The sequence below is a fragment of the Mustelus asterias genome, chromosome 5, assembly GCF_964213995.1.
Source record: "Mustelus asterias chromosome 5, sMusAst1.hap1.1, whole genome shotgun sequence".
Classification (NCBI taxonomy): domain Eukaryota; kingdom Metazoa; phylum Chordata; class Chondrichthyes; order Carcharhiniformes; family Triakidae; genus Mustelus; species Mustelus asterias.
Genome location: NC_135805.1, coordinates 7,498,065 through 7,525,962, shown reverse-complemented (window position 1 = coordinate 7,525,962; position 27,898 = coordinate 7,498,065). Strand labels below are relative to the sequence as shown.

Here is a 27,898-nt window from a genome sequence, read left to right as displayed (position 1 = left end):
AGCAACGGCATAAAGCCGCATAGGAATATCTAAATATATTTAAATTGATGGTATTGATGTGACCCTGATTACGTCACTGGCTGGTGGGGCTGGGTGTGGGGGGGGGGATTCTCATTCTGAGATCTTGCTGTCACAAGATGACAGAGTTAGTAGCCATAATGAGATTTGCTTGTGTGGCGAATGGGCTCAGAAAATCGCAGCCAAAATATTTGTTCAATGCCTCTGCGATTTCCTCATTCTCTGTGACAATTTCGCTGGTCACTGCTAAAAGATCACTGTTTAGTAGCAGTGACAATTTGTGACTTTCTTCTTTTTTATATTCTTTTAAAAGCTCTTACAATTTGCTTATATAATTCCAGCTAGTTTTCTATCATACTCTATTTTTTCGCTTTTCATCAACCTTTTGGTGACCCTTTGCTGGTTTAAGAAACAAAGGAAATTAGAGCACAGGAACAGGCCCTTCGGTCCTCCAAGCCTGCACTGACCATGCTGCCCGACTGAACTAAAACCCCCTACCCTTCTGGGGACCAGAAACCTCCATTCCCATCCTATTCATGTATTTGTCCAAACTTGCCTCGTACATCTCCTTTAAACCTTGCCCCTCGCACCTTAAACCTATGCCCTCCAGTAATGACTCTTCCATCCTGGGAAAAAGCTTCTGACAATCCACTCTGTCCTTGTCCCTCATAATCTTGTAGACTTCTATCAGGTCGCCCCTTAACCTCCGTGATTCCAGTGAGAACAAACCAAGTTTCTCCATACTCTCCTCATAGCTAATGCCCTCCATACCAGGCGACATCCTGGTAAATCTTTTCTGTACCCTCTCCAAAGCCTCCACATCCTTCTGTAGTGTGACGACCAGAATTAAACACTATATTCGAAGTGCGGCCTAACTAAGGTTCTATAAAGCTACAACATGACTTGCCAATTTTTAAACTCAATGCCCCAGCCAATGAAGGCAAGCATGCTGTATGCCTTCTTGACTACCTTCTCCACTTGCGTTGCCACTTTGTGACTTGTGTACCTGTACACCCAGATCCCTTTGCCTATCAATTCTTTTAAGGGTTCTGATACTTGCTGTATATTTCCTACTGTATTAGACCTTCCAAAATACATTACCTCACATTTGTCCAGATTAAACTCTGTGTGCCACCGCTCTGCCCAAGTCTCCAACCGATCTATTTCCTGTTGTATCCTCTTATGGTCCCCATCGCTATCCGCAAATCCACCAACCTTTGTGTCATCCGCAAACTTACTAATCAAATCAGTTACATTTCCCTCCAAATCATTTATATATATTACAAACAGCAAAGGCCCCAGCACTGATCCCTGAGGAACACCACTTGTCACAGCCCTCCATTCAGAACACCCTTCCACTGCTACCCTCTGTCTTCTATGACCAAGCCAGTTTTGTATCCACCTTGCCAGCTCACCACTGATCCCATGCGATGTCACCTTCTGCACCAGTCTGCTATGAGGGACCTTGTCAAAGGCCTTACTGAAGTCCATGTAGACAACATCCACTGCCCGACCCTCAATCACCTTCATCACTTCCTCGAAGAACTCGATCACGTTAGTGAGACACGACCTCCCCTTCACAAAACCATGGCGGGGGGTTTGCCTCTCATTAATACATTCACTTATTTCCAAGTGGGAGTAAATCCTGTCTCAAAGAATCCTCTCCAATAATTTCCCTACCACTGACGTAAAGCTCACTGGCCTGTAATTACCTGGACTTTCTTGCTACCCTTTTTAAACAAAGGGACAACATTGGCTATTCTCCAATCCTCTGGGACCTCCCCTGTAGCCAGTGAGGATACAAAGATTTCTCTCAAGGCCTCAGCAATTTCCTCTCTTGCCTCTCTCAGTATTCTGGGGTATATCCCATCAGGCCCAGGCACTTGTCTAGCTTAATGTTTCTCAAGAACCCCAATACCTCCTCCTTTCAGATCTCAACATGACTCAAACTATTCACGCACCCTTTCCCAGATTCATCATCCACCAAGTCCTTCTCTTTGGTGAATACTGACGCAAAGTATTCTTTTAATACCTCGCTCATTTCCTCTGGCTCCACGCACAGATTCCCTCCTCTGTCCTTGAGTGGGCCAACCTGGCTACCCTCTTGCTCTTTAAAAATGTATAAAAAGCCTTGGGATTTTCCTTGATCCTGCTACCAATGACTTTTCGTGACCCCTTTTAGCCCTCCTTACTCGTTGCTTAAGTTTCTTTCTGCTTTCCTTGTATTCCACACTTGCTTCGTGTCCTCCCAGCCTCGTGGCCTTGACAAATGCTTCCTTTTTCTCGTTGACTAAGCTCACAATATCTCTCGTTGTCCAAGGTTCCCAAAAGGGAATAGAAATGACCCTGGTAATTATAGACCGGTTAGTCTTACTTCGGTGGTTGGTAAATTGATGGAAAAGGTCCTTAGAGATGGGATTTACGACCATTTAGAAAGATGCGGATTAATCCGGGATAGTCAGCATGGATTCGTGAAGGGCAAGTCGTGCCTCACAAATTTGATAGAATTTTTTGAGGAGGTAACTAAGTGTGTTGATGAAGGTAGGGCAGTTGATGTCATATACATGGATTTTAGTAAGGCGTTTGATAAGGTCCCCCATGGTCGGCTTATGATGAAAGTGAGGAGGTGTGGGATAGAGGGAAAATTGGCCGATTGGATAGGTAACTGGCTGTCTGATCGAAGACAGAGGGTGGTGGTCGATGGAAAATTTTCGGATTGGAGGCAGGTTGCTAGCGGAGTGCCGCAGGGATCAGTGCTTGGTCCTCTGCTATTTGTGATTTTTATTAATGACTTAGAGGAGGGGGCTGAAGGGTGGATCAGTAAATTTGCTGATGACACCAAGATTGGTGGAGTAGTGGATGAGGTGGAGGGCTGTTGTAGGCTGCAAAGAGACATAGATAGGATGCAAAGCTGGGCTGAAAAATGGCAAATGGAGTTTCACCCTGATAAATGTGAGGTGATTCATTTTGGTAGGACTAATTTAAATGTGGATTACAGGGTCAAAGGTAGGGTTCTGAAGACTGTGGAGGAACAGAGAGATCTTGGGGTCCATATCCACAGATCTCTAAAGGTTGCCACTCAAGTGGATAGAGCTGTGAAGAAGGCCTATGGTGTGTTAGCTTTTATTAACAGGGGGTTGGAGTTTAAGAGCCGTGGGGTTATGCTGCAACTGTACAGGACCTTGGTGAGACCACATTTGGAGTATTGTGTGCAGTTCTGGTCACCTCACTATAGGAAGGATGTGGAAGCACTGGAAAGAGTGCAGAGGAGATTTACCAGGATGCTACCTGGTTTGGAGAGTAGGTCTTATGAGGAAAGGTTGCGGGAGCTAGGGCTGTTCTCTCTGGAGCGGAGGAGGCTGAGGGGAGACTTAATAGAGGTTTATAAAATGATGAAGGGGATAGATAGAGTGAACGTTCAAAGACTATTTCCTCGGGTGGATGGAGCTATTACAAGGGGGCATAACTATAGGGTTCATGGTGGGAGATACAGGAAGGATATCAGAGGTAGGTTCTTTACGCAGAGAGTGGTTGGGGTGTGGAATGGACTGCCTGCAGTGATAGTGGAGTCAGACACTTTAGGAACATTTAAGCGGTTATTGGATAGGCACATGGAGCACACCAGGATGATAGGGAGTGGGATAGCTTGATCTTGGTTTCAGATAAAGCTCGGCACAACATCGTGGGCCGAAGGGCCTGTTCTGTGCTGTACTGTTCTATGTTCTATGTTCTAAAACTTGCCATACTTATCCTTCATCCTTACAGGAATGTTCCGGTCCTGAATCCCAATCAACTTACACTTGAAAGCCTCCCACATGCCAGATGTTGATTTGCCCTCAAACATCTGCCCCAAATCTACATTCTTCAGTTCCTGCCTAATATTGTTGTAATTAGCTTTCCCCCAATTTAGCACCTTCACTTGAGGACTCCACTTATCTTTATCCATCAGTACTTTAAAGCTTACTCAATTGTGATCACTGTTCCCGAACTGCTCCTCTCCTGAAACGTCGACCACCTGGCTGGGCTCATTCCCAATACCAGGTCCAGTATGGCCCCTTGCCTAGTTGGGCTATTTACGTACTGTTGCAAGAAGCCCTCCTGGATGCTCCTTACAAACCCTGCCGCATCCATGCCCCTAGCACTAAGTGAGTCCCGGTTTCTAAAATACACCTAATCCTCAGAAGATGAATATTGCTCTCCTACTCCTCACAGTACCAAGCAGCACATCCAGCATGGTATCAGTGACATGGGATGCGCCGTTGCCCATCTGTACTCCCTTCAGACAGTTCTAAGTACCTGATAGCTTTTTCAACTTGCATACTTGGATTGTCAAGTAAGATACTTGTGTTGAGCCTGTGTCATAAATGTCTACAGCACACTCATTGATGCTAATTATATGGAATACCAGGAAATAAAATGAGAACATGGTTGCTGAATTTAAAAAATCATGGCATGCTGCAGTTCCTGATTTCCTGTGACCAATTAAATGGAGTCATACCACTCCCAACAATATTTACTTTAATTTTCTTGGTTCTACATGAACAATTTGTTATGCTGCGTAGACCCTTTGGGATTGCAACCGGACACATGGGGCAGGGTGGCACAGTGGTTAGCACTGCTGCCTCACAGCGCCAGGGACCCAGATTCGATTCCCGGCCTGGGTCACTGTCTGTGCGAAGTTTACACGTTCTCCCCGTATCTGCATGGGTTTCCTCCGGGTGCTCCGGTTTCCACCCACAGTCTGAAAGACGTGCTGGTTAGGTACTTTGACCCGAAGAGGTGCCGGAGTGTGACGTCGAGGGGAATTTCACAGTAGCTTCATTGCAGTGTTAATGTCAGCCTTACCTGTGACTAATAAATAAACTTTTTTAAAAACTTTATCTTCATGTACTGCACAGTACATTTTTTATGTTGCACATCCGTACACTCATACACCTTAGTGGATACCTTGATCGGAACACATGGCAAATTTTAAATTAGGACTCTTAACTTTTTCTTTCTGCACAGATGGTGCAGAACCTGTTGAGTGTTTGGAACATTTTCAGTTTTTACTCTAAATATACTTCCATCCTGTGTCATTTGTTCATACTATGGACCATACCTTTGGCTTCATTTATTTTCGTTCCATTAAACACTTTTAAAGAAAGACATTGAGGGACATTGCGGATAGCATTGTCGGGCAATACAGCAGGATATAGATAGGCTGGAAAATTGGGCGGAGAGGTGGCAGATGGAATTTAATCCGGATAAATGCGAAGTGATGTATTTTGGAAGAAATAATGTAGGGAGGAGTTATACAATAAATGGCAGAGTCATCAGGAGTATAGAAACACAGAGGGACCTAGGTGTGCAAGTCCACAAATCCTTGAAGGTGGCAACACAGGTGGAGAAGGTGGTGAAGAAGGCATATGGTATGCTTGCCTTTATAGGACGGGGTATAGAGTATAAAAGCTGGAGTCTGATGATGCAGCTGTATAGAACGCTGGTTAGGCCACATTTGGAGTACTGCATCCAGTTCTGGTCGCCGCACTACCAGAAGGACGTGGAGGCATTGGAGAGAGTGCAGAGAAGGTTTACCAGGATGTTGCCTGGTATGGAGGGTCTTAGCTATGAGGAGAGATTGGGTAGACTGGGGTTGTTCTCCTTGGAAAGACGGAGAATGAGGGGAGATCTAATAGAGGTGTACAAGATTATGAAGGGTATAGATAGGGTGAACAGTGGGAAGCTTTTTCCCAGGTCGGAGGTGACGATCACGAGGGGTCACGGGCTCAAGCTGAGAGGGGCGAAGTATAACTCAGACATCAGAGGGACGTTTTTTACACAGAGGGTGGTGGGGGCCTGGAATGCGCTGCCAAGTAGGGTGGTGGAGGCAGGCATGCTGACATCGTTTAAGACTTACCTGGATAGTCACATGAGCAGCCTGGGAATGGAGGGATACAAACGATTGGTCTAGTTGGACCAAGGAGCGGCACAGGCTTGGAGGGCCGAAGGGCCTGTTTCCTGTGCTGTACTGTTCTTTGTTCTTTGTTCTTTGACTGGGAGTAACAATGTGAATAGAAGCTATTTGAAACCAAATGCAGTTAAAAATGGGTCTCGATTGACTCACCACCAATTTTCTCCATCACCAAACTCCGTCTAGAAGGAAATCTTGTGAGCTGCTGCTTGCCACAACCATTTCACTGAGTTTATACTACCGCTCTTCTCTAAGCATCACAGGTACTGATTTAGTGTCAAAAGCAGCTTTCTTGCATGCTGATGTTATGAATACAAAAGAATACAAAAGGGATACAAAAGAATGGTCTAGTTTGGACCAGGGAACGGCGTGGGCTTGAAGGGCCGAAGGGCCTGTTCCTGTGCTGTATTGTTCTTTGTTCTCTTTGAATGTGGACTTCATGGGTGGAATTTTCACAAAAGGTTTCTAAGCATCAAAACAGCGAGAAAACAGGACCCCTCTGTGCCAGTCTTTTCGGCGCATTCCACACAGTAATCTTTTAACACTTAGTGCAGTGAAAGAGCCTCCATGCGAATCACACCATTATGACTCGCCAAAAGTGGCTGCAGCTGGCGTGACTTACCAAAAGTGCCGACAGCTGTGTGCTGTTAACACAGCATTTAAGCACTAACATTGGAATCACAGTCAGTCACAACAGGAAGAGTGGCTCCACGGTTCACAGAGGGAGAGTTGCGATGGCTGCTGGATTCTGTGAGGGAGAGGAGACCATTATCTTCTCCGAGATGGTCGGCGACACAGAGGTCGGGCTGGCAATGCAGACTGGGAGGCAGCGGCAGTGAGTGCCTAAGCACTGGCACGGGCCAGCATCCAAAGTCAAAGGAAGATGAACGACCTCCTTCAGGCAGCCAGGGTGAGTGTCCATTCATCCAGGCATCATATATCGCGCCTGGAATGTCCACGCCGATCCACTCCCTGATGCCCTGGGACCTTCCAGTCCCCGTAACCCTCGTACCTTTGTCCAACACCTCTAGCACGCACCTTGACAAATCCCTGCCTTTTCCGAGACAGTGCTGATATATGCTACCGATTTCCCCCACCCCTCGACACTCTGTGTCATTCCATCCATCAAGTAATCAATCCCCCTGTTTTTCCTGGAGGAGAAGATGGGCCATCATCGCCAGGAGTGGGAGAAAACCTGATGTGGGGTACCTGAGTTGCATCTCTTCTTCTCATTCGAGGAGCATCCACTGGAGATTTCAGGGGAGTCTGAGGATAGAGGATTAGACAGGGTAGATTCAGAAAGAATGTTGCTGATGGTGAGGGGTCTAGAGCTAGGTGATATAATTTGAGGATAAGGGACTGAGGTAAGGAGAAATTTCTATCCCAAAAAGAGTGGTGAATGTGTGGAATTCACTACCACCGAATGTCGTCTGATTTCAAGAAGAAATTAGATATGGCTCTTGGGGCTTAAGGGATAAGGCAAGATCAGGATATTTAATTTGATGATCAAAATGAATGGTGGAGCAGGCTTGAAAGGCCAAATGGCCTACTCCTGCTTCTCGATCCTATGTCTCTTTGTGCCATGGTAAGAAGTTTAACAACACCAGGTTAAAGTCCAACAGGTTTATTTGGTAGCAAAAGCCACACAAACTTTCGGAGCTCCAAGCCCCTTCTTCAGGTGAGTGGGAATTCTGTTCACAAACAGGGCATATAAAGACACAGACTCAATTTACATGAATAATCGTTGGAATGCGAATACTTACAACTAATCAAGTCTTTAAGATACAAACAACGTGAGTGGAGAGAGCATCAAGACAGGCTAAAAAGATGTGTATTGTCTCCAGACAAGACAGCCAGTGAAACTCTGCAGGTCTAGGCAAGCTGTGGGGGTGACATGAACCCAATATCCCGGTTGAGGCCGTCCTCGTGTGTGCGGAACTTGGCTATCAGTTTCTGCTCAGCGACTCTGTGCCGTCGTGTGTCGTGAAGGCCGCCTTGGAGAACGCTTACCCGAATATCAGAGGCCGAATGCCCGTGACCGCTGAAGTGCTCCCCAACAGGAAGAGAACAGTCTTGCCTGGTGATTGTCGAGCGGTGTTCATTCATCCGTTGTCGCAGCGTCTGCATAGTTTCCCCAATGTACCATGCCTCGGGACATCCTTTCCTGCAGCGTATCAGGTAGACAACATTGGCCAAGTTGCAAGAGTATGTACCGTGTACCTGGTGGATGGTGTTCTCACGTGAGATGATGGCATCTGTGTCGATGATCCGGCACGTCTTGCAGAGGTTGCTGTGGCAGGGTTGTGTGGTGTCGTGGTCACTGTTCTCCTGAAGGCTGGGTAGTTTGCTGCGTACAATGGTCTGTTTGAGGTTGTGCGGTTGTTTGAAGGCAAGAAGTCTTTGTGCCATGACAGACAGTCAGGTCGGAGTTCATATGGAAGTGGGGATCCACAAAATCTTCATTCATATGACCTCTCTCAAGTAAGTTGCAATCTGCCCAGATACTTGTCCCTCCCTTGTGCTGAACCATGTGTCCTTTGTTGCAGGAAATAACCCCAATGAGGCCAGAGCATCATGAGTTCGTCGGTCCATCTGCGGCTGCCAATGCGATAACCAACAATATCTCGGAGGACAGCTCTGATGACACCTTGGAGGACAGCTCCAACAATACCTTCGATGAAAACTTCTCAAGAAAGCACATTGCATTTCACATTGGCATCACAGGCACCATCTACCAGCATAGATACAGTCACCTTGGTGAGACATGCTAGTGGTGAAGCTTCTGGGTCACTTACTGGTGTGCACAACTCAGCCGTAAATGTACATCAGGTGGAGGTGGGAACGTCTGAAGGTTTGGGCAGGTGGTGATCTGCTGGACCCAAGGCATCAATTGGTTCCCAGCCAAGTGCCAGGCTGATGGAATCAGTTTTCCCAAAGCGGCTGGAGATGCAGATACAGAGCAGGATTGCAGGAGGGTTGTCAGCAATTTACAGCCTTCAGGTGCATGAGATGGTACTGGCATTGTGTGGTACCCAGGCCAACACTGCAAGGCAGGCATCCGCAGTGGAAAGCCTGGGACAGGAAATAGTCGCCATGGATAGCAGAGTCCGAGTCGCTGAGGGCCTCAAGCATACTTGAGACACAATGGGCTGTGGGCTTCGAGAGCATAGCTCAGTCACAGGGGCCAAGGTTAGTGGCAGGGCAATGTGGGACCCACGCCTTCCATTTCTTTTTTTTTTGAAGTGCATGATGATATGGCGGGAAAAGCTGGGAAGGTTGCTGGTGGGCTGCACTCTGCTTTTCCCACTTGACAATGTTTTGAGGGAAAAGAAATCAGAAAATTCCACTCAGGATCCTGTAATCTGCTTGCCATATGACAAAGTTAAGCAGACATCTATGAAAAATAAAATGACAGTTTTCACACCTTCATAGAATAACTCAAAAAAGGGACAGATGCCTTTTGAGAGGCAAAGATATATTACTGTGGAGAGAAAGAGAGAACAACTACTGCTGTGGAGATTTAAGAAATGGGGACTCACTGAGATGGAACTTGCTGGTGAAAATTGAAAGGCACTGGAAGTTTTGAACTAGTGTGGAGGGGAAAGTGGACTGGTTGGAGAGTTATGGAGGGACTGTTTCTGCAGTGCTACAAATGCGTGGCATACAGTGAAAGGGAATGGAGGAAGTATCTTGATTGCATGAGTTAGTTAACACAGTAAGAAGTTTAACAACACCAGGTTAAAGTCCAACAGGTTTATTTGGTAGCAAAAACCACACAAGCTTTCGGAGCTCCAAGCCCTTTCAGGTGAGTGGGAATTCTGTTCACAACATTTGTGAACAGAATTCCCACTCACCTGAAGAAGGGGCTTGGAGCTCCGAAAGCTTGTGTGGCTTTTGCTACCAAATAAACCTGTTGGACTTTAACCTGGTGTTGTTAAACTTCTTACTGTGTTTACCCCAGTCCAATGCCGGCATCTCCACATCATGAGTTAGTTAATGCAGAAATACCCTTTAACAGTCATCGAATACACCAAATTTAATCATGTTTGGTCTTAGCTGATTGTAATTTGGTTGTTGCAGTAAAAGTCTTAACTTGGAATGCTATCATTTAGTTCTTTTCTTCGATCACTGGGAAATTCATCCATTAAAAGGTAATTGGTTTCTATGGGTCTTATAGCACAGAGGCTGTTACCTTCAAAATTGGCTTCCAGCTGAGAGCAGAAGAACTGATGTAGACCATTCCCATTCTGGACACTGTGGCTGGAGATGCATTCTCAATATTATGCACTTCAAACAGTAGTTTACAGGAAGGGGCCATGGGAATACGATCACCATTAGCCAAAGTTAATGTCTTGTTGTCATCCAGTACAGAATTCAGATTTTCTATCCAAATAGCATCCACTGGGCCATCCAGGATTATCCAGATATTATCACCTGGAAACAAATTTGTACAACAAAAATATTACCAATAAATAAATGGTTAGCACTGCTGCCTCACAGCACCAGGGACCCGGGTTCAATTCCCAGCTTGAGTCGCTGTCTATGTGGAGTCTGCACATTTCTGTAAATGATATACATTTGCCTTCACCAATCTTTTTCTCCTTGCATACCGAAAGAAAACTTTACAGTCCTATTTTCCCCACAAGCTTACACTCATACTCTATTTTCCCGTTCTTAATCAGTCCTTTGGTCCTCCTTTGCTGAATTCTAAACTGCTCCCAATCCTTAGGTCTGTTGTTTTTCTTGGGCAATTTGAATGCCTCTCCCTTGGATCTAATATTATATCTAATTTCCCATGTAAGACATGGTTTGACCATCTTTCCAGTTTTACTTTTGCTGCAGACAGGAATAAACAATTGTTGCAGATCACCCATGTGCTCCTTAAGTGTTTGCCATTGCCTATTGTTATAAAGCAGAGGTGGATCCTCCTCTGAAAACTAACACCTAACCACTGAAAGAGGAGTTCCTTACCTCGTAATCTGGAAAAGTGAGTGTGAAGTGGTACAATCTGCTCTTCAGCAACTTTTAGTGGTTAAATCAAAATAACTCCCTGACACTCCCTCTAAAATCAACAATGTATTTATCTAACTAACAGTAAACAAGTTAAATTTTTAACAAACAGAATAAAACACTATTCTAATGGAATGCTGTTCAAATAAATACAATTCCCACTCTGACAAAAAAATAGAATTTTACTCACTCTAAATTACAACCAGGTTTTGTGTCTCCCGGAATATTCTGGACTTTCTCTGTTGATTCTTCTTTGCTATCTAGATGAGGCTTTGAGCTAAAAGCTATGAGTTGTGGCAGTTGTTCTCCCTTTCTGTCGCACTGCCCCCTTTTTATTCCTGTGATGACATATCGATATCCCCACAATATGATTGGTACGAGGTTGCCAAAACCCTGGATTTAAATTTGATAGGCTCTTGGTATTCAAGTGACCAATTCAAATTGATAGGCTTAATTCAAATGACTGAAAGCTTGTTGCCTTGGTAACCCTGCTGCTTGGCCTTCCGATATAAATGTTTCAGTCTGGGCACTCTATGTACTTGTTTTTTTTAACATTCTAAGCACAGAAACACCTTTTTAAAGAGACCATGCAAGACTTTTTCCCTAGCATTTTACAATTCTGCAAATACCAATCTACAATTGCTCTACTCAACTTTGCAACACTATTCATCATTACTCGTTTAAGTAACATTTCCCAATCTATCATTGCCACTCATGCCTCCTATCATCATAGTTTCCTTTATTCAGATTCAGGGCTCTAGTCTCAGAAACAAGTACGTCACTCTCCACTTTAACGAAAAATTCTATCATGTTATGGCAGCTCATCCCCAAAGAGTCTTGTACAATTAGATTGCCAATTATTTTCTCATTACACAATATCCAGTCTAGAATGGCCTGTTGGTTCCTCAATATGTTGGTCCAGAAATCCATCCCCTATAAACTCCAGAAATTCCTCCTCTACAGTATTGCGAATAATTTGATTTGCCCAGTCTCTTTACAGATTAGAAACACCCATGATTACAGATAATCTTTTATCATATGCATCTCTAATTTCCTATTCAATGTCATTTCCAACATCACCACTGCTTTTTGGGGGTCGATATACAACCCATACTAAAGTATTTCCCCGTTGAAGTTTCTTAGCTTTACCCATATAGATTCCACATTGTCGAAGCTAATATCCTTCCTCAGTATGGTGTTATTTCCTCTTTGACCATCAATGCAACTCCACGGTCTTTACCTTTTTAATCTGTCCTTTCTAAATACTGAATGTCAGTTCCCATCCCTGGTCACCCTGCAGCCATGTCTCTGTAATCCTGACTATATTATACCAATTTACATCTATTTGCATGATTAGCTCATCCATTTTATTGTGAATGCTCCATGCGTTAAAGCACAAAGCCTTGGGGCTCATATTTTTAACATCACTGGTCCCCTTCCCACTAAATTTCACAGAGGCCCTGTTTGAATCTGGCTCTTTGTTTCTCTGTCTATCACTTTTCTTATTCCCTTTTCTGTCTTTGGATTTTGTCATTGATTCCACCTCCTCTGATTCATTGCATTGGTTCCCACCTACCTGCCATTTTAGTTTAAACTCTGCCCAACTACTCCAGCAAATACTCCCCCGAGGACATCAGTCCCAGTTCTGCCCAGGTGTAAACTGTCTAGTTTGTACTAGTCCCACCTCTCCCTGGAATTGGTCTCAATGCCCCAGGAATATGAAACCCTCCTCCTCACACCATTTCTTCAGCCACATATTCACCTGAAATATCCTGCTATTTCTACTCTAGCACGTCACACTGGTAGTAATCCTGCAATCACTATCTTTGAGGTCTGACTTCTCAATTTTCTCCCTAACTCCCGATAGGAGTTTTTAGGACCTCCATCCCTTTTTTCACCTATGTCACTAGTACTGCTGTGCACCACAACTATTGGCTATTCACCCTCGCCATCCAGAATGTCCTGCAACCGCTCTGAGACATCCTTGACCCTAGCACCAGGGAGGCAACATACCATCCTGGAATCTCGAATGTGGCCACAGAAACACCTATCTATTCCCCTTACAATTGAATCCCCTATTATTATTGCATTCTCACATGTTTTACTCCTCTCTGCAGCGGAAGCAACTGTGGTGCAATGAACTTGGCTCTTGCTGCTTTCCCCTGAGAGGTAATTCCTCTCAACAGTATCCAAAGTGGTGTACCTGTTTTTCAAGGAATTGCCAGAGAGGATTCCTGCACTGCCTGCCCCATGATCTTACTCTGCCTGGTGGTCACCAATTCCCTTCCTGCTTGGGCAATCATAGACTGCAGTGTGACCACATCTCTACGTGTGCTATCCATAACACACTCAGCCTCACAAATGTTCCACATTGTCCCTAGCCGCCATCCAGCTCCAAAATCTGGGCTTCCAGGAGCTGCAGCTGAAGACACTGCCTGCACAAATGTAGACCCAGGCATATTACCAACTTCCCACATGGAGCAGGAGGAGCATACCATGGCTTGGAGCTTTCCTGTCTTTCTCCCTTTATATTAAGCTTTCGGAAGACATTTGATATCAGATTATATCTCATTCTTGAGGGGGCCTTCTTTACTGTTCCTCATTACTACCAAACTATAAGCCACAAAAAAGACCTCTGAAACTATAAGTGATAAAAAGTATTAAAACTTATCCAGCCTTACCCGCTACTTACCAATCAGCTCTTTCCTTACCACTGCAACAGGGATAGATCACTCTCTGAAGATCCAAAAGTTAGAAAATGAAGAGAAAAAGCAAAAAGCACCTATTTTCCCTGTATACTGAATTCCCACTCAGCTCCAAATTTCTGATACCCACACTCACACTGGCTGCGTCTCATTCATAATGAGGTCTCACCCTCAGTGCGCAAAGCTCACTGACGTTGGGCTGCCCAGCGTGTTTTACGTTCTGCATATTTTTACATACAGAAGGTGACCAAATTCCACACTCTAATTTCGCCACTGAAATTATTCCGGAGAATCATGGTCAATGTGTATTGTAAATTTTCAAAAATGCTGTAAAATGATCAATGCTCAAAGTGTGGAGTAAATTTTCAGCTCAGTGCCTGGGCAGCAATCTGGCAGAGTGAACAGTTTGCACATTGAACAAACTATCTTATTTCCATGTTCTTAAAACTTATCTATTTTATTGATTTCACCAAAATGCAAAGCTTAGCTAATCACCTTTCAAAATTTGACGTACCTTTTTTTGACTTGATAGATTTCCTCCAAAGTGTTGAGAAAATCCCATCAGTCCAGTCATTGGTTGCAGGATCCAGTCTCCCAAACATTTGTGGAGCAGTGATAGCTTTAGGATTCATGCGCATCTCCCGATGAGGAGCTCCACATTCGCTCAGTGATTGCATCAGGGTGCGAATGACACAAGTCTTTCCAGAGCCACTGGGACCCAATGTCATCAATCCATGACGAACTCGGGCGGTTTCAAACAGCTGAAAGTAGGTCAAATAGAACAGGATTGTAAAACCCCACAATGGAAAGGCTGGAGAAATGGGTTTTGATCTCATTAGGAAGGCCTCTGAGAGGCAGTCTTGGCCGAAATTCTCTAGCCGTTAATGATCTGCTGCTGTTGCTATACAGGATGGAGTGTGGCGACTAGGGGATTTTCTCAGTAACTTCATTGCAGCATTAATGCAAGCCTACTTGTGACACTAATAAATAAAATAAAACAAAACTAACTAAAACTAAACTAACAAAAACAAACTAAAGAATTAGGCATTCAGCCAAATCTCCATTCACTGCAGCGGAATGAGAAGAATCCTTCTGGCATGAACAGCTGGAGAACCCCGTCCCTTATACAGATATAAATCACAGAATGCCTCAGTCAAGATCTAGCCTATGTACAGTGAACCTTTCTCCTCTATCTTGACCCTTTTAAAAAATATTCAAAGCAATTTTTTTGTCTCGGTACAAAAAAGTCCTCCTCCTCCAAGCCATCTGTCATTTGTTCTTTAGTTTTGCTTTCGTTGAGCACTGACCTTTATTCTTCCATTAACACTGTTATAAAGCAGATGTTGTTCCACCCTCTGAGAACTAACACTGAAGCACCCAAAGAGGAGTACTTCGCCTTATAATCTGTAAAAAGTGAGTGTGAAGTGGTGTGACCTGCTCTTATGCAACTTCTAGTGGTTAAATACAAAATAAATCCCTGACACACTCTCTAAAATCAAAACAGAACTATTTATTTATCTAGCAGTGAACAAATTAACTAAAGTATTAACAAACCAAATAAATTCTTTCTCACTGTTAACTATTCCCGAATAAAACAAAATTCCAATGGAATGCTGCTCCAATAAATACAATTCCCACTCATTAATAAAAATAGAATTTAGTCACTCTCTAAATTACAATCAGGTTTTGTGTCTTTCGGAATATTTTGGGACTTCTTTGTTGATTCTTCTGTCTGGAACTTCTTTCCTCTTCAATACCATTGCTATCTAGATGGTGCTGTGAGCTGTCACAGGTCCTTTTTGTCCCACTGCCCCCTTCTTTTCTACCTCTGATGACATATCAATATTTCCCACAATAGGATTGGTCCTAGGTTGTCGAAACCATCAGATTTAAACTTCATAGGTTCTTGGTATCTAAGTTCCTGTTTCAAATTGATTGGCTAAATTCAAAAGCCTGTTTGTTGTCTTGTTAAAAAGGGAGAGAGACAAGAGTCCAGAGGGGCAATTTTTTCACTGTGTGATAAGCTTCTGAAACAAGCTGCCAGAGTTAGTAACAGAGGAGAGTACAGCTTTGTCTTTTAAAAAGCATTTAGACAGTTACATGGATAAGATTGGTATAGAGGGATATGGTCCAAACACGGGCAACTGGGACTTGCTTAATGCGAAAGACTGGGCGGCATGGACAAGTTGGGCCAAAGGGCCTGTTTCCATGCTGTAAACCTCTATGACTCTATGAATTGTTCTCCTTAGTAAAAGGAAGTTGACAGGAGATTTGATGGATGTGCTCAAAAGCTTGAGGGGTATGGACAGAGTAGATAAACATTGTTCCCAATGGGGCAAAACCTTTTATGCAACAATTGATTGGGATTTGAAACATGTTGCCTCATGTTGTGGTAGAGGCAGATTCAACATGGCTTTCAAAAGAGTCTTGATTAATTCCCTGAAGATAAGTTTTTCAGGGCTGCAGAGAAAAGGTGGGGAAGTGGGACAATCTCAGCTGCTTCAGCATGAAAATGACTGGCCAAATGGTCTCCTTCTGTGCTGTAACAATTCTATGATTTTAAACTGTCCCTAAGTCAGATGTCTGCATTATATTGCAAATTAACAAGTGAGAGAAATTACAGGCATCCTTTTCATTGCCTATTGTTATTATGCAGTAAGAAACCTCAGTTGTGATATTGTGATATTTTTGCACTAAAGTAACACCACACTATTCACATTTCAAGAATAATGTGCTGTTTCTAAATGTTTACAAAACAATTTGTAAATGATTGATGACCATCCATATGAAACGTTAAAAGCACATCAAAGAAAGTTAGGGATAGACAAAAATGTTACCCTTGTCAGTGACTCTCACATCTCATGAAAGATTTTACCAAGATGAAAATATATACGCTGTATGCGTATAGTTAAATAATTCATTGTGTCCACCTGAACCAGTTTGAGATTCCAAGGCGGGTGGTTGACTAATCCTCCTATTTCCACCTGGTTAGCTACAGCTGTCTGCAGTTCTACGTAGGTGCTACGATCCAACTGTATACCAGGGAACAGATCACTAATCAGGCTTAGGAAAAGGGGTTCATCTTCATCCACCTGTTAATAAAATGTAAATTAATTATGATTTGTATATTCAAATTCTGCAAAACATATAAAAATGCCAATCGACCAATGGCTTTATCACAACTGCAGCTTAGCAGGACTTTCCCCTGCATTTTGCTGAGCACAAGGTGAGCTCAATTTCCTTCCCTCTATGTCCTCCATCCACGAGACCACCTCTTTGACCCATTCATGTGTTCAAAACCTTGAGCCATGCAAGCTACCACCCAATAATTTAAGAACAAAAGAACAAGGAGCAGAAGTAGGCCATCTGGGCCCTCTAGCCTGCTCCGCCATTCAATAAGATCATGGCTGATCTTTTTGTGGACTCAGCTCCACTTACCCGCCTGCTCACATAAACCTTAATTCCTTTATTGTTCAAAAATTTATTTACCCTTGCCTTAAAAACATTCAATGAGGTAGCCTCAACTGCTTCACTGGGCAGGGAATTCCACAGATTCACAACCCTTTGTGTGAAGAGGTTCCTCCTCAACTCAGTCCTAAATCTGCTTCCCCTTCTTTTGAGGCTATGCCCCCTAGTTCTAGTTTCACCTGCCAGTGGAAACAACTTCCCTGCTTCTCTCTTATCTATTCCCTTCATAATCTTATATGTTTCTATAAGATCTCCCCTCATTCTTCTGGATTCCAATGAGTATAGCACCAGTCTACTCAGTCTCTCCTCATAAGCCAACCCTCTCAACTCCGGAATCAACCTAGTGAATCTCCTCTGCCCCATCTCCAGTGCCAGTATATCCTTTCTCAAGTAAGGAGACCAAAACTATACATAGCACTCCAGGTGTGGCCTTACCAGCACCTTATACAGCTGCAACATAACCTCGCTGTTTTTAAACTCTATCCCTCTAGCAATGAAGGACAAAATTCCATTTGCCTCCTTAATTACTTGCTGCACCTGCAAAACAACTCCTTGTGATTCTTGCACAAGGACATCCAGGTCCCTTTTCACAGCAGCGTGCTGCAATTTTTTTACCATTTAAATAATAGTCCATTTTGCTGTTATTCCTACCAAAATGGATGACCTCACATTTACCAACATTGCACTCCATCTGCCAGACCCTCACCCCAGACCCTCACTTAGACTATCTATATCCCTTTGCAGACTTTCAGCATCCTTTGCACACTTTGCTCTGCCACTCATCTTAGTGTCATCTGCGAATTTTGACACACTGCACTTGGTCCCCAACTCCAAATCATCTGTGTAAATCGTAAACAATTGCAGTCCCAACACTGATCCCTGGCACATCACTAGTCACTGATCGCCACCCAGAAAAACACCCATTTACCCCCACTCTTTGCTTTCTGTTAATTAACCAATCCTCTATCCATGCTAATACATTACCCGTAACACTGTGCAACTTTATCTTGTGCAGCAGTCTTTGGTGTGGCATCTTGTCAAATGCCTTCTGGAAATCCAGATACACCAAGTCCACAGGTTCCCCATTGTCCACTGCACATGTAATGTCCTCCAAAGAATTTCACCAAATTAGTCAAACATGACCTTCCCTCATGAACCCATGCTGCGTCTTAACAATGGTTAACCCACTTCCTTCCTTGAATATGTTGTTGACCACAAAATCCTGCTGTAATGCCACTATGCTGTTGTTCAGCTGAGTGAGACTGCACCTGCTTGGTTTTCAAAGTGTGATCTACAGATGATTTATGGTGCACAAAGGTTGCCCAATCCATGGGCTGTGCCACACCAAACATTTGAGCTTGCCAACCTAAAAATGATCCACACTGTTTTCTGCTAACTAGCCAATCTTCAATTTATGACAATATGTTACCTCTTACACCATGAGTTTTTATTTTCCACAATAACCTTTGGTGTGGCAACTTATGAAATGCCTTCTGGAAATCTAAATACAGTAGATCCACTGATTCTCTTTTATCTACAGAACATATGACTTCTTCAAAGAACTCCAATAATTTGGGTAAACATAAATTTTCCTTTGACAATACAATGTTAACTCTGCCCGATTACCTTGAGTTTGGCCAAGTGCCCTGCTATAGCATCTTTATTAATTTCCCTGTCTCCAGTGCCATCACATCCTTCTTCAAGTAAGGAGACCAAAACTGGACACAATACTCCAGGTGTGTTCTCACCAATGCCTTATCAAATTGTAACAACACTTCTTTACTTTTAAAATATAGTCCTTTTGCAATAAATGTCAAGATTCCATTTGCCTTTCTTATTTTATGCTGCACCTGCATACCCACTTTGAGATTCATGCACAAGGACACCCAGATGCCTCTGCAATGACGCACTTTGAATTTACTTCCCATTTAAATAATAATTTGCCATTTTATTTTTCCAGCCAAAATTGACAACCTCACAATTATTCACATTAAACTCCATTTGCCAGATTCTGGCTTATTCTCCTAGCCTGTCAATGTGCATCTGTAAACTCTTTGGCCGGGATTCTCCCAAGAAAAACAGGGGAACTTCCTGCCTGTTTTTTGGGCTTACTTTCCTAAATGAATCTGACATTCTGTGCAACACAGAGTGCCTCGGAAGGATTCACGCAGGAAAGTGAGAGGCCGGCAGCACGGTGCTGAGCAGGCTACTGCGCATGCACCAATCTGTCATTGGGGAGATTGATGCATGTGCATTGGCTTCCCCCATCTCCAGCCTCCCAACCACCAGCTTCCTGTTTATTCCCAAACTCCTGATTGCTGGCCTTCCCCTCCCGACCGCTGGCCTCCTGGTTCCTCTGCTCCCGATCACTGGCCTACTGGACACCCACTGGGCCAGCCCCGATTGCCAGCCCCAATGCTTTCCCCAGCCCCGATCTACCCTCCCCATCCCCTCCGGTGGCAGCTCCAGCTATACTTCAATGACCAGCCCCAATCGCCCTCCTCCCTCCCTCTCCACCGAACCCAGTCCAGAGTGGCAGTGAGTCCCCCCCCACCATCGATCACTGCCCCTAATAGGCCCCAGTAACCTCCACCCCCTCTGGACATGCCCCCTTGGCACTGCCTGGTGCCCAGTGGGTAATGCCAGTGTGCCCCTTGGGCAGTGCCAGAATACCAGGCTGGAACTGCCAGACTGGCATTGCCCAAGGTGCAACCTCCTTGCCCCGACCATCCAGGGGGCCCCAATGGCCTCTTTCCCCCCCAGTGGGGTGAGGATGTCTGTTTCCTATTAGTGGGAATCAGTTGTAAACCCCACTAGTGGGAACCTCTTTGGGCAAGGGTGAAGACGCTAGTGGGCCAGAGACTACCGTCCTGGGCCCGCTAATCATATTGATATTCGGATCTCAATATGTTAATCATTATGCCAATTTCTGGCATGGAGCTGATTGCTCTGAAAAAAAGGCCTGGGAGACTCTCAAACAAATCCCTCTAAAGACCCCACTCCGTTGCCTCCCGGCCCACTGCGCTACTCGAGTAGTGCAGCGGGCTGGGAGAATTCTGGCCTTTATCTCCTCATCACAGCCCGCTTTCCCACCTATTTTAGTGTCATCGGTGAATGTTGCGATGTTACAATCTGTGCCTATCCTTCCCATCTACACAGATTGTGAATAGTTGAGGTCCAAGAACTGAACCCTGCGGCACCCCATCAGTTACAGTTCACCATCCAGAGAAGGACCCATTTAACCTGACCCTCTGTTTTTTGTCAGTCAACCAATCCTCTCTCCAAGCCAATACTCAAGCCCCTGGGATCTTACTAACCTGAATTTTAACCCATCATTGTAAAGGATTCTGATATATTTTATACTTTTGTCAAATGCCTTCTGGGAGTCTGGAGGAATATTTTAGGAACTCCCATCATTAATCCACTTTAATAGCCAGTATTGGCTGGTTTAGATTCATTGAAAGCATCCCGATTTCATTCTGTTTTCTTTTACCACTTTCTTTAATTTGCATGCATATTCTTATATCTAACACCAGAGATCATTACCCTTGAGGTTCTGCTTTTAATTTAAGGACCCCATAATTAATTAGCATAATTAAGGACCCCATAATTAATTAGCATAATTAAGGACCCCACACACCCTGGACATTCTCCCTTCTACCTTCTTCTGTCGGGAAAAAGATACAAAAGTCTGAGGTCACGTACCAACCGATTCAAGAACAGCTTCTTCCCTGCTGCTGTCAGACTTTTGTATGGACTTACCTTGCATTAAGTTGATCTTTCTCTACACCCTAGCTATGACTGTAACACTACATTCGGCACTCTCTATGAAAGGTATGTTTTGTCTGTGTAGTGCGCAAGAAACAATACTTTTCACTATGTTAATACATGTGACAATAATAAATCAAATTAATTTAGAGCCAATAAGTGACAATTTTCCCATGACATGAGTTTTTTTGACTTTCTTGATTATCTACCACCTTCAGCCTGATCAGTCCTCTGAAATCTATATGGAAAATATTCACAGCTATTTTAACATTTAAAACAAATGGGTGATGAGTCTCCCTTTTACTCACCAGCTTAGACAGATTCATATCTCTCAGTCCTCTCATTACAATTGTTTGCTCACTGTCTTCTGGCCTTGCTCTCTTCTGAGCTCCCAATGTTCTCAATACAGAAAGAATGTTTCTCAAGCCAAAGTCATAATGAACCTAACAACAGTTGATTTGACAAGGATTAAAATTATTAATTTAACAATTCTTTAAAGGAAGACGTTCACTGCAGCTTTCAATCAAAAGTATTCTCTCACCATAAAAGTTATGGGTGTATTTTCATGGTTCCAATTGGGCCGAAAAAGAAGCAGGATTGGAAAAAAAGGTCACGTCTCCACATCAACCATTGGCTTTTTCTGCGAGGGGAGGCATCAGACCATGAAGAACACAATTATCAGCACTGGGGAAAGTGGGTCTGTACTGTCGGAATGGATTTCACCGACACCATTTTGGGGCCAGTGTTTTAGTCAATTGTGTACCTCGGGAAGTAGAGAGGGTTTTAAACCAAATAGAGGTGGGGGGGTGGGTGGCGGGGTGGGTGGAGTATGGCAGGAAGGGACAGTGATTGCAAAAGAATATGGCAGCAATTTACAACAAATGCTGAATTAAGGGCTCTGTATCTGAATGTTCACAACATTTGCAATAAAGCAGATGAATTGCCAGCTCACATAGAAATTCATACCTATGACCAGATAGCCATTACAGAGAGTGCTCAAGGAAACCAAAGCTGGGTCTTGAAGGGTATGTAACATGCAGGAAGGACAGGAAGCTGAGAAAAGTTGGTGGAATACTTCTGTTAATTAAATAAGGCATGAGCATTCTAATGAGAGATTACCTTAGTTCGAAAGATCAAGATACAACCCAAATATTTCCAGCCGTTTGTGCCAGCGGGATCTTCTGGTTGCAGTTGTGCAGTGTTATTGTCACTGAACTAGTAACCAGAGATCCAGGGTAATTCTCTGGGGACCCGGGTTCAAATCTCACCATGGTAGGTGGTGAAATTTAAATTGAATAGATGTTTAGAATTAAAAGTCTAATGATAACCATGGAACCATTGTTGATTGTCGTAAAAACCCATCTGGGTTCACTAATATCTATAGGGAAGGAAATCTGCTATCCTTGTCTCGCATACATGTGACTCCAGATCCATTGCAATGTGGTCATCTCTTAACTGCCCTCTGAAATGGCCAAGTTCAAGGGTAATTAGGGATGGGCAGTAAATGCTGGACCTGCCAGTGACACCCACATCCTGTGAATGAAGAGAAAAATAACACGGGACGTGCATTTCCCCCATCAGCCAGAAATCCTGGGTGCTCCACTCAGGACAATCTGAGATTGTACAGTTGCTCAGAGTCCCTTCTGACTTTGCCTGCACAAGCCACCAAGGATGTTTTTTTCCCTGAGCAGGAGACCTTAATCAGACATGGGCCTTCTAGACCTTGGGCATCAGTGATGTGAAGATGCCGGCATTGGACTTGGGTGGACGCAGTAAGAAGTCTGACAACACCAGGTTAAATTCCAACAGGTTTATTTGGAATCATGAGCTTTTGGCGTGCTGCTCCTTCAACGTGTTTGTGAAACCTACCTCTCCACTCACCTGATGAAAGAGCAGCGCGCCGAAAGCTCGTGATTCCAAACAAACCTTTTGGACTTGAACCGGGTGTTGTCAGACTCCTTATTGGGCATCAGAAAATAGCAGTCAGCAAGCTGCCTCCACATCTGCTGCTAGTGTTGGGGCTGTGCATCAAGGTGTAGTGATAGGGTTAGGAAAGTTAAGAAATTTTCATGTAACCTCTAGTTCACAGGTGTGCTATCGTTAAATAAATTGAACATTGGTGGGGGGGAATTTATTAACTGAGGAAACGGGCATGGAGTCTACGGAAATAGGGCAAACTGGTAGGGAGGCCATGGAAGCTTTACAGATTAAAGGGGAGGAGGTGCTCGCTGTCTTGAGGCAAATCAGAGTGGATAAATCCCCAGGACCGGACAGGGTATTCCCACGGACCTTGAGGGAAGCTAGTGTTGAACTTGCAGGGGCCCTGGCAGACATATTTAAAATGTCAGTATTCACGGGGGAGGTGCCGGATGATTGGAGGGTGGCTCATGTTGTTCCGTTGTTTAAAAAAGGTTCCAAAAGAAATCTGGGAAATTATCGGCCAGTAAGTTTGACGTCGGTGGTGGGCAAGTTATTGGAAGGTGTGATAAGGGATAGGATCTACAAATATTTGGATAGACAGGGACTTATTAGGGAGAGTCAACATGGCTTTGTGCGTGGTAGGTCATGTTTGACCAATCTATTAGAGTTTTTCGAGGAGGTACCAGGAAAGTGGATGAAGGGAAGGCGGTGGATGTTGTCTACCTGGATTTCAGCAAGGCCTTTGACAAGGTCCCTCATGGGAGGTTAGTTAGGAAGGTTCAGTCGCTAGGTATACATGGGGAGGTAGTAAATTGGATAAGACACTGGCTCAATGGAAGAACAGTAAGAAGTTTAACAACACCAGGTTAAAGTCCAACAGGTTTATTTGGTAGCAAAAGCCACACAAGCTTTCGAGGCTCTAAGCCCCTTCTTCAGGTGAGTGGGAATTCTGTTCACAAACAGAACTTATAAAGACACAGACTCAATTTACATGAATAATGGTTGGAATGCGAATACTTACAACTAATCCAGTCTTTAAGAAACAAAACAATGGGAGTGGAGAGAGCATCAAGACAGGCTAAAAAGATGTGTATTGTCTCCAGACAAGACAGCCAGTGAAACTCAACCGGGATATTGGGTTCATGTCACACTATTTGTAACTCCCACAGTTGCGTGGACCTGCAGAGTTTCACTGGCTGTCTTGTCTGGAGACAATACACATCTTTTTAGCCTGTCTTGATGCTCTCTCCACTCCCATTGTTTTGTTTCTTAAAGACTGGATTAGTTGTAAGTATTCGCATTCCAACCATTATTCATGTAAATTGAGTCTGTGTCTTTATAAGTTCTGTTTGTGAACAGAATTCCCACTCACCTGAAGAAGGGGCTTAGAGCCTCGAAAGCTTGTGTGGCTTTTGCTACCAAATAAACCTGTTGGACTTTAACCTGGTGTTGTTAAACTTCTTACTGTGTTTACCCCAGTCCAATGCCGGCATCTCCACATCAATGGAAGAAGCCAGATAGTGGTTGTGGAGGATTGCTTCTCTGAGTGGAGGCCTGTGACTAATGGTGTTCCGCAGGGATCGGTGTTGGGTCCATTGTTGTTTGTCATCTATATCAATGATCTGGATGATAATGTGGTAAATTGGATCAGCAAGTTTGCTGATGATACAAAGATTGGAGGTGTAGTGGACAGTGAGGAAGGTTTTCAAAGTTTGCAGAGGAATTTGGACCAACTGGAAAATTGGGCTGAAAAATGGCAAATGGAGTTTAACGCGGACAAGTGTGAGATATTGCACTTTGGAGGGACAAACCAAAGAAGAACGTACAGGGTAAATGGTAGGACTCTGAAGAGTGCAGTTGAACAGAGGGATCTGGGAATACAGGTACAGAATTCCCTAAAAGTGACGTCACAGGTGGATAGGGTCGTAAAGAGTGCCTTTGGTACATTGGCCTTTATAAATCGGAGTATCGAGTATAAAAGTTGGAGTGTTATGGTAAGGTTATATAAGGCATTGGTGAGGCCGAATTTGGAGTATTGTGTACAGTTTTGGTCACCTAGTTACAGGAAGGATGTAAATAAGATTGAAAGAGTGCAGAGAAGGTTCACAAGGATGTTGCCGGGACTTGAGAAGCTGAGTTACAGAGAGAGATTGAATAGGTTGGGACTTTATTCCCTGGAGCGTAGAAGATTGAGGAGAGATTCTGATAGAGGTGTATCAGATTTTGATGGGTATAGATAGAGTGAATGCAAGCAGGCTTTTTCCGCTGAGGCTCGGGGAGAAAAAAACCAGAGGGCATGGGTTAAGGGTGAAAGGAGAAAAGTTTAAAGGGAATATTAGGGGGGGCTTCTTCACACAGAGAGTGGTGGGAGTGTGGAATGAGCTGCCGGATAAAGTGGTAAATGCGGGGTCACTTTTAACATTTAAGAAAAACTTGGACGGGTTCATGGATGAGAGGGGTGTGGAGGGATATGGTCCAAGTGCAGGTCAGTGGGACTAGGCATAAAATGGTTCGGCACAGACAAGAAGGGCCAAAAGGCCTGTTTCTGAGCTGTAAATTTCTATGGTTCTATGGAACATATGGGAATCTCAAGCTACGGTGAAAAGCCGTTTATGCATATTCAAATATATTGAAACGGTTGGAAATCAGGGGTGGGATTCGCCCAAAAAAATTCTAAGCGTCGAATTCGGGTAAAAATTGGAGTAAATCACACTTTTTTTATCAGTGGCAGTTTCAAAATGAATCTCCCACACAATGTCCAATGCAGAGTGCAGTAGCATGATTCACTCCAGAATTCAATGGGCAGGCCTATTCCCGCTGGAGAGGCTGGCAGCATAGTGCTGAGCCGACCACTGCTTGCGCGATCTATTAGCACCGAGATCGGCGCATGGGCAATGGCCTCTGTCTGCTGGCCTCCCGATTGCTGGCCAGCTCGATCGCTAGCCAGTCCTGTGACCTTGCAAAGCTGGTCATGTGACCCCCCCATGGTCCAGTCGCCGTTCTCCTGGACATGTCCAAGCCAGCCTCAACACCGCACCACCCCCCCCCCCCCCCCACTCCCCGCCTTGATCTCCCGTTGATCTCTCGCCCTACGGCCCCCCCACAAATTCACACCCCCTCCCCACCAGTAGTCCCAAACCCCCCCAACAGTGCCAACCCTCCCCCCCCCATACCCTCCCTGCTGCAGCCATGACCACCCCCCACTCCCCCAGCAGGCTGTATCTTTCACCCTGATGGGCAGCCACAATCATTGGCCTCCTTTCCTCCCCCACCGATCACGACTGCAGAGTGCCAGCGGGACTCCCCCCCCGCCCCCGCCCCCCACACACAGATCGCCCCCACCCCCCCCCACCAGACACCCCTTCCCCCATCAAGCCCCCATTAGGTCCAATGCCTCTTGGGCATCGGCGCTTTGGCCTCTTGGCCAGTGCCAGGGGGCCCAGGCTGAAACTGCAAAGGTGGCAATTTCTAGGGGGCACCCCCTCAGCACTTGATCCCCTGGGGGGTCTTGATTGCCCCTCAACTCCAGCTCCCCGTTAATGGGGTGCTACTGTAAACTCCACTGGAGTGAAATACTCCTGGCTGGGGAGAGGGGGGGGAGGAGCTAGAGGACCTGTAGTTTTCAGTCCCGAGCCCGCTAATTATATTTAAACTATATTAAAATCAGTGCCTGTATATATAATGCAGCTCCAAGCTGATTTCCTCCGCAGAGCTGACAGCACGGGCAGTGGGAGATGATCTCAGGCCTGGACATCCAGCACGAATTGGCCACCGCTCAAGTTTCCCGGCCCGCTGTGCTAAAAAGCCAGCAGAATGGGAGAATCCCCCACCCCTCCCCCCGCCCCAGGGGCATGCTGCCGCTAACTGGGTGGGAAAACTTCCATTTTGAGGCTGAACCAGTATGTTATACAAGCTAACACAGCTTCCTTGCACCTGTACAAAGTGCAAGTGACGATACTGAAGATTTTAAGAAATGTATTTACATCATGTTTCTTTGCAGGTTTTTTCAGGCGGCTTTAAGCATTTTATTGGCACCGTTTTGTCTGTAACTGTGTCATGTATTGTTACTCAGGCAGTATAAGTTACATCGCCCAGAATTTTACACCCCCCCCCCCCCACCCCCCCCCACCCCACCACTACCACGGAATAGGAGCAATGAGAGGCGGACAATGGAAATGTCCATTGACCTCGGGCAGGATTTTACGATTTTAGGACGAGCAAGGCCATAAAATCCCACCCAATATATTTATTTTTAATCTAGCCTAATGCAGTGTCTTAGGGTTTTATGGTCCTTTGGGGATTGCTGTGTGGAGCCTGACAAGGTGACACTTGGGGATCGTTTTTTTTCACAGAAACAACAGCCAAGTTTTTAGTTTCTGTTTGGTTGCTGTTAGAAACTGGTGGAAGAAGGCAGTGTGTTTCTGTCTCCCTCTCTCTCTCTGCAGAGGCTTTTTGGAAAGTTCCAGGACTGGGAAGCCTCAGAGATTTAATCCAATTTTCTAATATTCATTTCAAAGATCATTGACATTTATTTTTCTCTTCATATTTCATTTCAGCATTAAGAGAACTAAATTAATTGAATTAAAAAGTGTAACAGATACATTCTGCTGAAAATGTCATTAGAATTTTGAACATGGACACTTCTAGATGTGAAAATGAAATTTTCATTCATTCAAGGAATCCATGTTTCAATTTTAATCTGGTTGTGTTACATACCTGCTTCGTAAGTTGCTCTTCACAGAGCTTGTAAAGTACAAAGAATTTCTGAGCTAGGAGCACATTGTCCAAAAATCCAACACTTGCAAGCTTAACCCTTATAATGATCTGAAAGAGATTAAATGAATTTTATCAAGAAACAGTTTTCAACTTGAAACGGTGTAAGAATGTCAATAAAGGGTGTGATCTTACCAGCTCACTGCACTGATCGATCAGTGTAGCGAGCCAAGAACATAGCATTGGAGGCTGAATATCTGATTCATGCTGGACGCAAATCAGATCGCTGTCCCCCTGGCCCCTTTTCACTGGGGAGAATGGGTTCATGCCAAGAAAGGGCATG

At 44.5% G+C, this 27,898-nt stretch overlaps 1 protein-coding gene across 1 annotated transcript in view; it reads right to left on the bottom strand.

The window, feature by feature from the left end:
• Positions 1-27,898, bottom strand: part of LOC144493944 (dynein axonemal heavy chain 8-like) — a 1,661,706-nt gene that overhangs the window by 569,433 nt on the left and 1,064,375 nt on the right. Inside the window, exons 52-56 of the mRNA XM_078213521.1 lie at positions 27,559-27,666; positions 21,231-21,365; positions 16,617-16,778; positions 14,201-14,447; positions 10,164-10,405 (exon numbers count right to left, since the gene is read on the bottom strand). Of these exons, the coding sequence (XP_078069647.1) occupies positions 10,164-10,405; positions 14,201-14,447; positions 16,617-16,778; positions 21,231-21,365; positions 27,559-27,666 (894 nt within the window). The remainder of the gene's footprint in view (positions 1-10,163; positions 10,406-14,200; positions 14,448-16,616; positions 16,779-21,230; positions 21,366-27,558; positions 27,667-27,898) is intronic.